Source organism: Sinocyclocheilus rhinocerous, unplaced genomic scaffold, assembly GCF_001515625.1.
Source record: "Sinocyclocheilus rhinocerous isolate Xijiao unplaced genomic scaffold, SAMN03320098_v1.1 scaffold306, whole genome shotgun sequence".
NCBI lineage: Eukaryota > Metazoa > Chordata > Actinopteri > Cypriniformes > Cyprinidae > Sinocyclocheilus > Sinocyclocheilus rhinocerous.
Genome location: NW_015662161.1, coordinates 371,420 through 384,948, shown reverse-complemented (window position 1 = coordinate 384,948; position 13,529 = coordinate 371,420). Strand labels below are relative to the sequence as shown.

General features: G+C 37.4%; 1 protein-coding gene across 1 annotated transcript in view; it reads left to right on the top strand.

The window, feature by feature from the left end:
* LOC107727488 (5'-AMP-activated protein kinase subunit gamma-2-like) overlaps positions 1-13,529 on the top strand; it is a 48,123-nt gene that overhangs the window by 3,889 nt on the left and 30,705 nt on the right. Inside the window, exons 2-3 of the mRNA XM_016537361.1 lie at positions 3,464-3,535; positions 7,623-7,869. Of these exons, the coding sequence (XP_016392847.1) occupies positions 3,464-3,535; positions 7,623-7,869 (319 nt within the window). The remainder of the gene's footprint in view (positions 1-3,463; positions 3,536-7,622; positions 7,870-13,529) is intronic.

Here is a 13,529-nt window from a genome sequence, read left to right as displayed (position 1 = left end):
TGTCGGCGATTCCCTCAGATCGCGTCTTTGATAATTCCCACTGCGTGATTGTCACTCGCGTGAACGAGCACCGATTTGCCTCCGATTTCGGGCATTTGTCGGCGATTTCGCAAAACCTGTCGGCGAGTGAAAAATCGGGCTAAAATCGTGCAGCGTGAACTCGGCATAACCCTAATTAAACACATCTGAGTCCGCTAATTCAGGATTCATTTCTTAGAGGGCATTGATTTACACAACCCATTTTCAACTAAATATGGAAACTTTTTTATGCGTTTTGGCCATTTATTTACACAACAGCATTTTGGCGGTCTGAAAACACAAACTTTTGAAAAAAGGTTTCAAATTACACGTTTTTGAAAATTATGCTGTTATCATCTCTGTGTAAACTATGGAAAACACAAATTTGTGAAAACGTTGACGTTATGCACATGCATATTACCTGTTCAGTTTATAGGATACATATGTGCGCAGCCAAAGTGACGTGGCCAACTCTTGGCCTGGCATGCGTAATACAGCATTTTTAGTAGTTTTTGCTGATCTATGTGTACAGGGATTGTTTTGAACTTGAAAATTTTTCAGAAACGTAAAGGAAAAAACTGTTTTTAGTACCGTATTGGCCCGAATATAAGACGACCGCGTTTTTTCAGATGTATTTCCAAGAAAAAAATATCGTCTTATATTCGGGACAATACGGTACATAGTCCTTAGTCTTCCTGGCAAGTATGATGGAGCTGGATGCAGCTCAGATCTGCAGGATGTCGGACCTCCAGGAGCAGGATTGGACACCCCATGTCCTACTCTGTAAACATGTTTTGCCAGTCATAGCTAATATACATGGATCAGTAAAGTACATCCTATTCAAATGAATTGCGCAATAATAATCAGTTCACAGTTGTCCAGGCTTACTCAGATCCCTTTAAGAACCTGTAAGATTTAGGATATATCTGAACATGTTCCCCTACTTATTTGACCTCCTCCCCCCCAAAACTTTCTGAGATTCAAAGGGGTTTTGTTTGGTTTCCTCTGCCTCATCCTGAACCACTGCTCTTTGTATGTGTAGCCATAAACTTCACATGAATCATAAACATAACACTTGACCTGTGCATCTGAACATTCTGCAAAAAGCTGAAAACACTGAAAAATCATATCTTTTCTCCTTCCAGTGCTGCAGAATGACTAAATTACTCTGTTTCTCATTAGCAAAACACCCATTATGATTGACTACAGCCTCTTTCTTGTAAATAACATACCATGTAGGCCTTAAATGTTTGTTTGTTGTCCATAGAGCAAAGGTCTTCTTTTGATGCCTTCCAAAGATATGAGATATCAGATGTCAGCCTAATTTAAGAGTAACACAAAAACTATGAGCCATCTGCTCTACCTTATAGTGTTGTTTACAATTCTTTATTTAGGAAAAATAGTTTAAACTCACTTTCTTATACTGATAATAACTTGATTTTCTCAAACTATCTTCCTGTAGATTACAGATCATAAAATCCCTGGCACCATAATAAATATTTTTATAACTGTAAAAAAGGCAAAAGGCAGATCAGTAGAGCAGTTCATTATTTGCTGTGCTAGTGTTTTGCTATACTAGCGGTTTATTATGTAGAAGTATAATACACATCTTTTGATAGATGACATCACTGACATGTTGAGGGTTTCAGGAAAGGAAGCGGCTTAATTTTAAGAACGTGAAACTTAGACACTGTAACAGAATATAGTTACAACCTTTGTTAAAGGGATAGTTAACCAGTGTGTGTTGTGACTGGTTAGCTGGGCCAGTGTGTGCTGTGATTGGCAGGACTCGGCACCTGGTTGGGAAATGTCACGCACCTTACCATAGCCGCCTGCAAGCTTCAGTGTAAATATTGCGTCAAAATCAAATCAATTTGAGCGCGATTTAAACCCGGATGATTGAAACCACTCTAAGTTCGTCTGCCTTGGGAAAGCTAGCGTGTATCTGACATAGTGATAACACTTGTTGCCTTCTCTAGTGCAGCTCAACCAGGTCTCGTCCCATTCGGCTTTTGATATCACAAATCCCGGAAAATATGCGTTGTAGTCCAAACGAGTCGTTCGTTGTAGTTTTTGAAAAGTGATTTATGTTAAATAAAATATCTCCTTTTGAATTGGACTTTGAGCTTTGTAACTTTGCAGATCTTTTTTATGCTCAAACAGCAACATTACAGACTAAAAAGTGAAAAAGCATAATATAATTGCTTATACGTTATGTCGTTGCGTAATTACATAAATGAACTGGTGAATCAGTTATTTATCAAGTAGAACCAGTTCATAGAAAAGAATTGGACCTCCCTGTTTACCTGAGGGTTACAGCTTATAATGTTGTAAATAATGATCAGTTTTCTTGCATAGAATGGTTGTTTCGCTTCATAAGACCTCAATGTATTGTCAGGATATATTATTAGATTGTCAATTTTTTGACTCTTAAAGTACCGGTAGCATTTACTCACATTTTACAAATCACCAAGGACCACACTTTCAGCTAAAAATTGCCTTTAGGCCTACTTGTTCTACTTTAGAAAAAAAAAATCACCTACATCTTGGATGGCCTGAGGTGAGTAAATTACAGCAAATTAGCTTTTTGGGCGAACTATCCGTTTAAAAGTTTTGGTCTGGCCCTTATTAGTCCTGTACATCAGCTGTGTTAAACTAGTTGGACAGGAGTAGCATGTATTGTAAACTGATAATGAATCAAAAAAAAACTTGGGCATGTAGATGCGTCATTGTGTTCTTGTTTGTTGGCAAGTTAGTTGGAGGACCTGAGATACACAAAGGGTGTATTTTGAAAATGAATTTACTGCTCAGTCAAGGTTAATACAGCCCAAATACTTAGTGCATGTTTTCTTAGTTTTCATTGCATTGGGTCGGTCTTTTTGAGTGAAATGTATAAAAACAAATGTGTTTGAGCCACTCTTTGTTCAGAGAAATCTCAGTTAAATGAGTGTTGAACAGTTGCCTAAACTTTGACATCACCCCCCACAGTGATGTTTTTCAGGCCCAACAAAACAGCATCAGCCGACAAAACCAACCAATGTTTGATCCTGTTCTCAGTCTGCCTCCATTGAATAAGAGATTAGAGAGTCCATTTAGTCTTTCTTTGTGTGGATCAGGAATGTCTGGCAGAGTAAAATCTAACTCACACAGTCATAAATTACATACTAAATGGCTGTTTAATCCTAATTTTGTACATTATGTACAGTAACAGCATCTGCTTGAAGAATAATACGTTTAACGATTGCTAAATCAATTCATAAAAAATTGTAAAATCGGCTAATAACCTACATGGTAACAATAAATCTCTTTCATCCCTAATTTACAGTGTACTGCTGATAAGTGTATTAGGAATTTGGCTAAAGTCGTCTCTTTAAAAGACTTATTTATATTTTGATTCATACTGTTTGGCTTTTATCATTAACTCTGATGTTTTGTCTTTTAACAGGATTTGAGCACATTCACATCCTCTCTTATGGATGGAGAGACGGACAGAGCAGATAAAGATGAAATGCGCAAGGTAAGATGCACAGAATAGCTATCTTTTACCAGATTTTCAGAATTTGTGCACATTTAGACTGATTTATGATCATCGAGTTTGTCCATATTACATTTCCATATACGAAATTGTCATATGACGTAAAAACATATATGAACCCTATTAGAAAAATTTCAGAGATCTAAATCCATTCCATTCTAAATCCCGTCAAAACACTTTGATGTTATACAAGTCAATATAAAATATATTACAAAACCATAAATAAACATGCCGATTTTTTTCTATATAAACATATTTTGTTTTAATAAAGTTGCATATATAAATACAATTTCTATTGTTGACATATACACTCACCGGCCACTTTATTAGGTACACCTGTTCAATTGCTTGGTAACACAAATTGCTAATCAGCCAATCACATGGCAGCAACTCAATGCATTTAGGCATCTAGATGTGGTGAAGACGACTTGCTGAAGGTCAAACCGAGCATCAGAATGGGGAAGAAAGGGGATTTAAGTGACTTTGAACGTGGAATGGTTGTTGGTGCCAGACGGGCTGGTCTGAGTATTTCAAAAACTGCTGATCTACTGGGATTTTCACGCACAACCATCTCTAGGGTTTACAGAGAATGGTACGAAAAAGAGAAAATATCCAGTGAGCGGCAGTTGTGTGGACGAAAATGCCTTGTTGATGTCAGAGGTCAGAGGAGAATGGGCAGACTGGTTAGAGATGATAGAAAGGCAACAGTAACTCAAATAACCACTCGTTACAACCAAGGTATGCAGAATAGCATCTCTGAACGCACAACACGTCGAACCCTGAAGCAGATGGGCTACAGCAGCAGAAGACCACACCGGGTGCCGCTCCTGTCAGCTAAGAACAGGAAACAGAGGCTACAATTCGCACAGGCTCACCAAAATTGGACAATAGAAGATTGGAAAAGCATTGCCTGGTCTGATGAGTCTCGATTTCTGCTGCGACATTCAGATGGTAGGGTCAGAATTTGGCGTAAAGAACATGAAAGCATGGATCTATCCTGTTTTGTCTCAACGGTTCAGGCTGGTGGTGGTGGTGTAATGGTGTGGGGGATATTTTCTTGGCACACTTTGGGCCCCTTCGTACCAATTGAGCATCGTTTAAACGCCACAGCCTACCTGAGTATTGTTGCTGACCGTGTCCATCCCTTTATGACGACCGTGTACCCATCTTCTGATGGCTACTTCCAGCAGGATAATGCACCATGTCACAAAGCTCAAATCATCTCAGACTGGTTTCTTGAACATGACAATGAGTTCACTTTACTCAGATGGCCTCCACAGTCACCAGATCTCAATCCAATAGAGCACCTTTGGGATGTGGTGGAACGGGAGATTCGCATCATGAATGTGAAGCCGACAAATCATGTCAACATGGACCAGAATCTCTGAGGAATGTTTCCAACACCTTGTTGAATCTATGCCACGAAGAATTAAGGCAGTTTTGAAGGCAAAAGGGGGTCCAACCCGGTACTAGCAAGGTGTACCTAATAAAGTGGCCAGTGAGTGTATGTTTGCTACATATAATACCATAAAAATGAATCCTATAGATATTATTAAGATGAGAATGTATGTGTGTGAAAATTATATATGGCCTATAGATAAGATATATGGCAATATAAAGGGTAATATCTGTCATATATTACATTTCCGTGTGCAGAGCGTTCCAAATCAGTCACTTCAGTTCCATTTCAGTTAGCATGCTTCCTTATAAAGCCTCTACCTACTGCATGTGGACAGTACTGTAGAGCAGGATTAGCTCACTAGGTTTTGGAGCAGAGCCTTTGCATGTGTGGTTTGAAGGAATGATGTGTGGATTGTTACACCATAGGTTATATTACACAGAAATAGAGCCGACTTGTCTAAACATGCACTTATTGCTCATAAGGTTTGTTAGTAAAGAGAAGAGTGGGAGTGTGCTGCCTGTACTATTCTGTGGTTGGGTTGGCTCATAAACGTTGCTCATGAATAAAAGCCGAGGCAAAATTTCTTTGCACATGCTGTTCTTTCAATTTCAGACTCAACAATTGTAATGCTTTCTTTACGGGTGAGGATTTTGCACAGAAAGGGAAAAAACGATGGCAGGAATTTAATGGAAGGAAACTTAGTCCTGCATGTGCCAGGATTTCTAATTGAATTGTATAAATGGCAGGATTTGTTAAATGAAGCAATTGGTCAGAGTGAAACAGTCGTCCCATGCACAAGTAGTTCTGTGTTATTTATTGCCATATTACAGCTAACTCTAATGGCTTTTATATTTATTTGCCTTGTTGCTGTGAAGCGTGTCTAATATTATACTTGAATTAAATGTGCCAAGTTATACAGTGCCTATAAAAAATGATGCACCCCCTTGGATGTTTTTACTGGTTTACAACATTTAATATATATATATATATATATATATCTTACCCACTCAGAGCTAAGCTGGAAGGCGACGCCTACCTTTCCTCTTGTAATCAAAGCCAAATAAAGCTGGGCCAATGAAAACAGCCTGAAGCAACAGCAGCCTAGTGAATGGGCACATTAACAAATAAACAATCTAAGTGTTTGCCAAAGAGTTGAAGGTCAGTGCTTTGAAATACTAACTTTTAGGGCACTAGGCTTACTGCATGTTTCACTTCAAACTGTCCATTGTGCAATGAGTTATGAGAAAACATAGCTTGCTCTCTGGTGTGGCTTTGTGTACTAAGATCAGCCACACAAAACAGTGACACTCTTCAATAGTTTTTATGAGACTGTCAAACAGTCTAACTGAACTGTGAAAAAGAACTAACAATATTTGTGAAATAAAGTTACCAAAGTATAGTTAATAATTTAATATATAGTTAATAACGAGTCATTTCACTACAAATCTTTACAGGATTGTTGTATTTTTAACTGAGGTCACTGTTTATAAGCCTTGAGGTAATCTCTTCTTAATGCTTGTTGAAAATATTTCTCTGTCAGCATGTGATGTGCAATGTTTTGGCTTTGTCTTGCTTTATCAAGTAGTATGCTGATGTAGTAACATTCTCATCCTGTTTCACCCCGTTATGATCACATCGATACACTAAAATACACTTTTTTTCTGACATTGCAAGGCTGATTCTGCCTGATTCAAAAATCTTGAAGTTCAAACCGAATGGCCAGATGAGGCTGATGTATCAGGAGATTCTGTGGCCATTAGTGAGCTGGAGATATCATGCTTACTCTTATCGAATCAGCTGACTGTGTTAATGTAATTTCCTGTATATTTTGCCTACTGTTAAGCTTCACCCTCTCAGTTACTGTTCAGACAAGCTTTTTAGAACATTCCAGAACGTTCCAGAAGCAAAAATGCCATTCATTTTCTCTATAGGTCTCTGAGGTTGTTAAATCGATGGTATATGCTTTTGTTGAAGCCATCAGTTAGCATTTTTAAAACTTGTTTTAAATACGTGTTTAACAGCAGAATGTCTAGTGAAAATCTACATTAAAGGGGTCATATGATGCGATTTCAATAAGATGCTGACATGGCATTAAATAAAAATATACTACTACATTAATGTTGTATAGAAAATTGCAATCGTTGCAGCGAGCAAATTGTGCCAAACGAGTGCGGAGCTCCGCCCACTTCCATGAGGCACAGCATATGAAGACGGTCTCCCCACGCTTTCAAAATGCTTAAATATTTGAATATATATGCATATTTTGCAATAAACATAAAATATATTGTTTCTATATATACAATTAACAATTTAAAGCAAAATGCTGTTATCCCAAAATATGGCAGATAAAAGATTTTGTTGCACGGTCATCTCATTGTAGCCCATCTAAGAATAATATCCTTTCAATTTGTAACTTTTTATAAGCGCATGAAGAGAAAATCATGCTGTGTTCAGGATTGCTCAGTGACGGTTTAATGGTCAGTTGTTTATGTTAAATTACAAATGGCTCAGAATTCTTATCATTGTATGGTCACAGAATTTGGCAAGGGAAATGATCTAACATCAGCAGAAATGAAAGTAGATCTACGGATCTACGTGAAATGTTTCTCTTATAACTTCAACAACTACCCTAGAAGTCTAAAACACATCTTGACTTTTTTCTCTCAGGGTGACAGAAGTGAGTCAGCTAGCCCATGTTTGAAGCCTCCTGCCAGTCAACCCTGTACCCCATCTTCAGCCTCCGTATGTCCCAGGACCAGTCCAGGCACTCCTAAAACCATCTTCCCACGTCCACTATCATCTCACCAGGACTCACCTCCTAAATCTCCCCGCCGTCTCAGTTTCAGTGGTATCTTCCGCTCCTCGTCCAGCTCAGCCCCTGCCAGCATCAAGCTCTTCTCCAAATCTAGAAAAGGTGAGATACAAGTCTGTTCATTTAATATTTTCAGTTGATTTCATCCCATGTTCTTTTCCTTTGACAGAAAATACTGCATATTTCAAGCTTGGTGATTAATGAAGTGGTTATTGAAGTATAATGTCCTAGTTCAGGTTACTTTGTTGATTCTGAGCCATAATATAATATAATATAATATAATTAGTGCTGTCAAACGATTAATTGCGATTAATCGCATCCAAAATAAAAGTTTTTGTTTACATAATATGTGTGCTTACTGTATATATTTTATATATATATAAATACACACACATGCATGTATATATTTCAGAAAAATGTTTATGTATTAAATATATTTATATACAATATAAATTATATGAATATAAATATAGACATGTAAATACATGTAAATATTTTCAAAATATATATTGTATGTGTGTGTATTTATATATACATAATAAATATACACAGAACACACACATATATTATGCAAACAAAACCTTTATTTTGGATGCGATTAATCGCGATTAATCGTTTGACAGCACTAAATATAATATATGCTATACGTAATGAAATATTACGTTTATACATATATAAATATTAATAAAAATGACTGCACAGTGATATACACTAGCACGTGTTTTGTGTCTTAGCTGTTTTTGTATTTTGTGTTATGTATTTTAATATGGCAAGATGCCAATTTGACCAATAAGCATCTAGGACCTGAACTATAAACTATCAACTTAGATCAAATAGATAATCATTTCTATTTATGTTCTACCCTATTCTACCCTCATGAAATATATCACATTATGACCGGTTTATGAGGACTTGAAGTACTATATAAAGTATTTTGATCCCAGTTTCATCAAAGCATGCTGTAGATTAAGACACCGTTTAATATATATTAAAAAAACAATTCCAGCACGGTGAGAATTAATTCAGCGACCTTCTATAACTAGTCAGTTTTCTCCGTTTTCACTGATTGCAGATCTGTTTTGTATCTTCTCTTTTGTTATAATGGTTTTGGGGGAAGCTGATCAGTGTAGCACAGAGTTTGACTTCCTGTTGACTCGCTTTCAAAACATCAGAACAGGAAGTGGTAAGATCATGATTTGGGTTTTTAGCCTTTGATTTTCTAATGACTAAAACCATTAGAGCACATGCTATTAGGCCAAATTGTGCAGATCTAATGTGGCCATTAAGCAGTTTCAAAGATAATGAGCCCACATCAGTGTTTCTTCAGTCAGAGTCAAGTGGTGGCTTGGAAATGACTTGAGTGAGGGCTTGTTACAGGATTTTCAGGTCAGTCTCAGACTCACAGTCCATTTGCTGATTTTATGCAAGAGGAATGCTAAGAGAATCAAGTTTTCAGTATCGTAATGAAACAACTCCTGAATCATCTTTATGTAAAAGCAGTTTTGTTTGGTTTGTATCATAACATATCATACTAATATAAATAGTCACAGATTTATTGTATTTCTGTTTTGTAAAATTAAGAAATATGCTAGCTAGGGCTGCACAATTAATCGAATTTCTAATCGCAATTACAATTATGGATGTCACAATTACGTAATCGTTCAAAGCGGCAATTAATCGTTCAAAGTCCGCTTATGTTATTCTGCACGCTTAAGATATGTTTTTTTCTTTCTACATGTTATCTTAAGGGTTTTTCCATTGTTTTAGTTTTAGTATAACATTATAATACCATTCATATTTTTACTTTTTTTTATCATTTAAAGAAGAAAGCAATCCGATGTATATTTGACATTTGAGGCTTAATACTATAGAAAAGCACTAAAGGTTTTTCAGTTAGTGTTTTCAGCTTGTTTATTTTCATATAAAAATACGGCATGCAGTTGCATCAAACAATGGTATAAACATGATTCAATGTAAATTGTGATAATCGTAATTAATAATCGCAATTACAATTTAAAGGAAATAATCGACAATTATGATTTTTGTCATAATCGTGCAGCCCTAATGCTAGCTGTACTGTAAATACAGCATCCTAAAAAGTTTTGAAATCATCATTGCATTTATTTTCATTCTTCATTAGCTTCTTGCCTAGTTCAGGTTGTCAGTGACAGGATTTGTTTTTTTACACAGCTTTAAAGTGTGCACTATAGCCAGAAATGAATATCCTGTCATTATTTACTCAGGTCTTAGCAAACTTGTATGACGTTCTTTTTTCTGTGGAACATAAAAGAAGATATTATGAACAAGGTGCTTTTTGTCGATAGAATGGAAAATAATGGGGTCCAATGTTTTCCACAGTGTTATTCAAAATATCTTATATTCAGCAGAGGAAAGAAATTCATACAGGTTGTGAGTACGTGAGGGTGAGTAAATAATGACAGGATTTTCATGTTTTGGTGCACTGTCACTTTAAGAGTCATTTTGAATATCTTGCAGCTTTATGTAACTTACTTACATTTTTAATTCAGCAAACACTTTTATCCCAGAGTGACTTTAAATGTGAAAGTTGTTTGTCATAAGGAGACATTTGTTCTTGTGCTCTTTTATACACTCATTTGTACTACATCTTCTCAGTCTGGTTTCAAGTGCTTGTTGTTTTGTTAGTTGTTTCATTCCAGAAATTGTGCTCATTTGGCTGATTAACAGAAGTGCTCAGTTTTCCTTGTGTCAGTTCCAAAATCTGCTGACAATCAATGAATACATGCCATTTTGGTTTCCACATCAAATTCAATTTACATAAGCGATTTTATATGCCCAGGAAGCAAAGTATATGCAAGTAAAGTGTCTACTTTAATGTTTCTAGTAACTTTTGTAAAAATAAAATGTCAAAAGTAAGGGTGAAATAATGTTCCAATGTTTATGTAAAAAATAAAACTACATACTTATTCTGACTTGTACTTATTAAAACATTTAAAAAGTGATCATACAAAATTTTATTATATTTTAAATGATTATTGCTGACAAATGAGTAAAGCCTAGTGGTTTGAAGGATAGTGGGAAAAGATTGGTAAAGATTTAAAATTAACTATAAATATATATATTTTTTAGGGCTGCACTGTGATCTTTAAATAGAGTCTTTTAATGTCATGTAATGATTCTGGTTCTAAATATTCCTGACAAGATTCTTTGGTATATAAACCATTGTTACACTAAATTACTTTTTTTTTTTTTTTTTCTGTAAATCATGGTAAATATGTATGATCGTCATTATTTTTGCTCAGAAAAAAAATAATATTAAACAGGACACATTCTGATGTACGGGGAAAAATGCTTGAAAACCCCTTTTCGTATTTGACACGTATATAGTAGTATATAAAAGTGATATTTTCATGGCAATAGCTCACAAAGTCACTACAAGCTTTGGTAGAAACACTTGTCTAGAAATTACAATTTTAATTTCTAACTGAAAAGTGTTCAAGGCATAACAATCTTTGTATTTTCTTAAGAAATATGGTGGTTAATAGTGTGCACACCCTCAAAAAAGAGCAGTGAGTCATTCTACCCTAATAGTACGAGGAGGTTTGTTTGTGTCAGTGAGAAGAATATTCCAGAAATCCATCCAGCGTCAGAGACGGCAGTGGGAAGACCGAGTGCCTGTTACTGTGTGCCATACTGAGCCAAAACTAATGTACCTAAACATTTCTGGCCACGTTTCCAGATTGTTCTCCAATAAGAGGTCTCTTCCGAAGTCTGTTTCCTTTGCCTCAATTTGCCAAAAGGTCACAGGAAGTGACCTCCTTCATTGACAAAAAGCTTTAGCAATTTTAAATTGCAAAGAGATCATTTCAAAGAGTCTTTTCATGGACTCATGCTGATAATTGTGGTGGCATATTGAGGCTTTATGTAATATGTCTTTGTGCACTTTATTTGAATAATATGAAACCTGAGCTGCTGCATGCACTGAGATAACCTAATCCCACGTCATATCATCTGTTTGACCAGCTCCACTTCTGTTTAATCATATAATTTACACTATAGTGGAGAAATTCATTCTGGCCTGCACTCACTTTAGAGGCTGACCCTGAAACGTGTTTCAGCGTTCTCCTTCACTTCCCACCAGGAGGCACTGTGAGTCAAACAATCATATTATATCATATTATATCATATATATACCAGTTAGAAGGCTAAGATTATTTATACTTCAAAGTACATGGAAAACTCTAGCTATTTTTATAGAAGCTGCATAACATTTGGTGTGCATCACCTATTATGTGTAAAAGAACATTGCAGCTTTGATTACACCCAGTTGTGTTGTATATTGTAGCAAGACAGACACTGATCCCATGGAATAAATATGGTCTGTTTTGTTTGTCCACTGAATCTTCAGTTAAGTTTCACTCTGAACATGTATAGAAGGCTTTATTCTCTTTGGATGGGATTGATGCAGTCTGAGGCCAGGTGTAAACACCAGGAATCGGACACCAGAGAGACACGGGGCTCTTGGCATCGGCACTTTTATAGGTCACTGCTGGAAAGTTTCTGTATTATTGTCTGCCCTTGAAGAGAAGGCAGTTCTGAACAATCGGGAGGAAAACTGCAGAAGTGCACAAATGGATCATTTTCAGATAGAATCCAGATTCTAAGGGTGTGTTCACACCTGTAGTTTGGTTCTCTTAGTTCTTTTGGTCTGGACCAAAAAAAAAAAAATTATACATTTAGTCCTGCTTGCGACAGAAAGATAGAGATGGCGGATAAAAAACAAAAGAGGAAACCTTCTGCAGAACAAAAGAAGGCTTAAGGCATTTCTTCTCGATAGGTGAGTAACACCGTGTCTGCGCCCCAACAGCTAAAGTCTGTCTAGTACACTGGATGCTACAAAGCGACCGTTGAAAATCATTTGAAATTTGTGTCAATATGTCATGAATAGAACGCAGCAGCAGTTCCCTTTCGATACTTCACTCGTACTGCGTCTGCTTAAGACGCATATGGGAAAAAAGCCTTTTTTCTCCTGAACTGAAGCCTTTTCATTCACGCAGTGAAACTGCACGGCCATTGGTTCGTGGCAGATCAAAGCGAAACGCGGGCAGCTTCGCATTTCTGTGTGCGTCGCTAAGCCCCGCCTCCCCCACTCTGGTGTTTCTCTCCTTCCAGTTACTCGGAGGCAGAAATGGCAAACTCGCGGGTATGATCGATCAGGCTTGAGTGATTAAAGCCGGCAAGGCCCCCGCTTGCATCACTCTCCACACAGCTCTTTGACAGGGCAAACTTCCTCTTCCATTACTCGTAAGTGTTCTGCCCCCGTGCGGCCAGTCACCCGAGTTAATTCAACCCCTCGTCACGCGGGCCGAGGCCTGGCAGGCCATCCCCGGAGTGTCGAGATGGGTTATGGGGATAATAAAGCGAGGATATTCACTCCAATTGGCTCAAAGACCCCCGCGCTTCAGCTGCGTGGTCCCCACCTCAGTGCAGAGCAAGGTGGAACAGGGCGTGGCCATGGGGATGGTTCACAGAAGAACAGTTGTCACAACAGACATACCGGGCAGGGCATCGAAGGTGGAAAAAGGCTTCCACATCAACTGCCTAGAAATGCTAACAGTATGTCGAGCCTGTCAGTTCTTCCTGCCAGTTCTGAAAGGAAACCATGTGCTAATCCGATCGGACGACATGTCGGTTGTGTCCTACATAAATCGCCAGGGAAGCCTCTCTTCAAAGCGCCTCTTCATGCTGGTAGAGCGCTCTTAGAGTGGGCTCAACCCAACCTG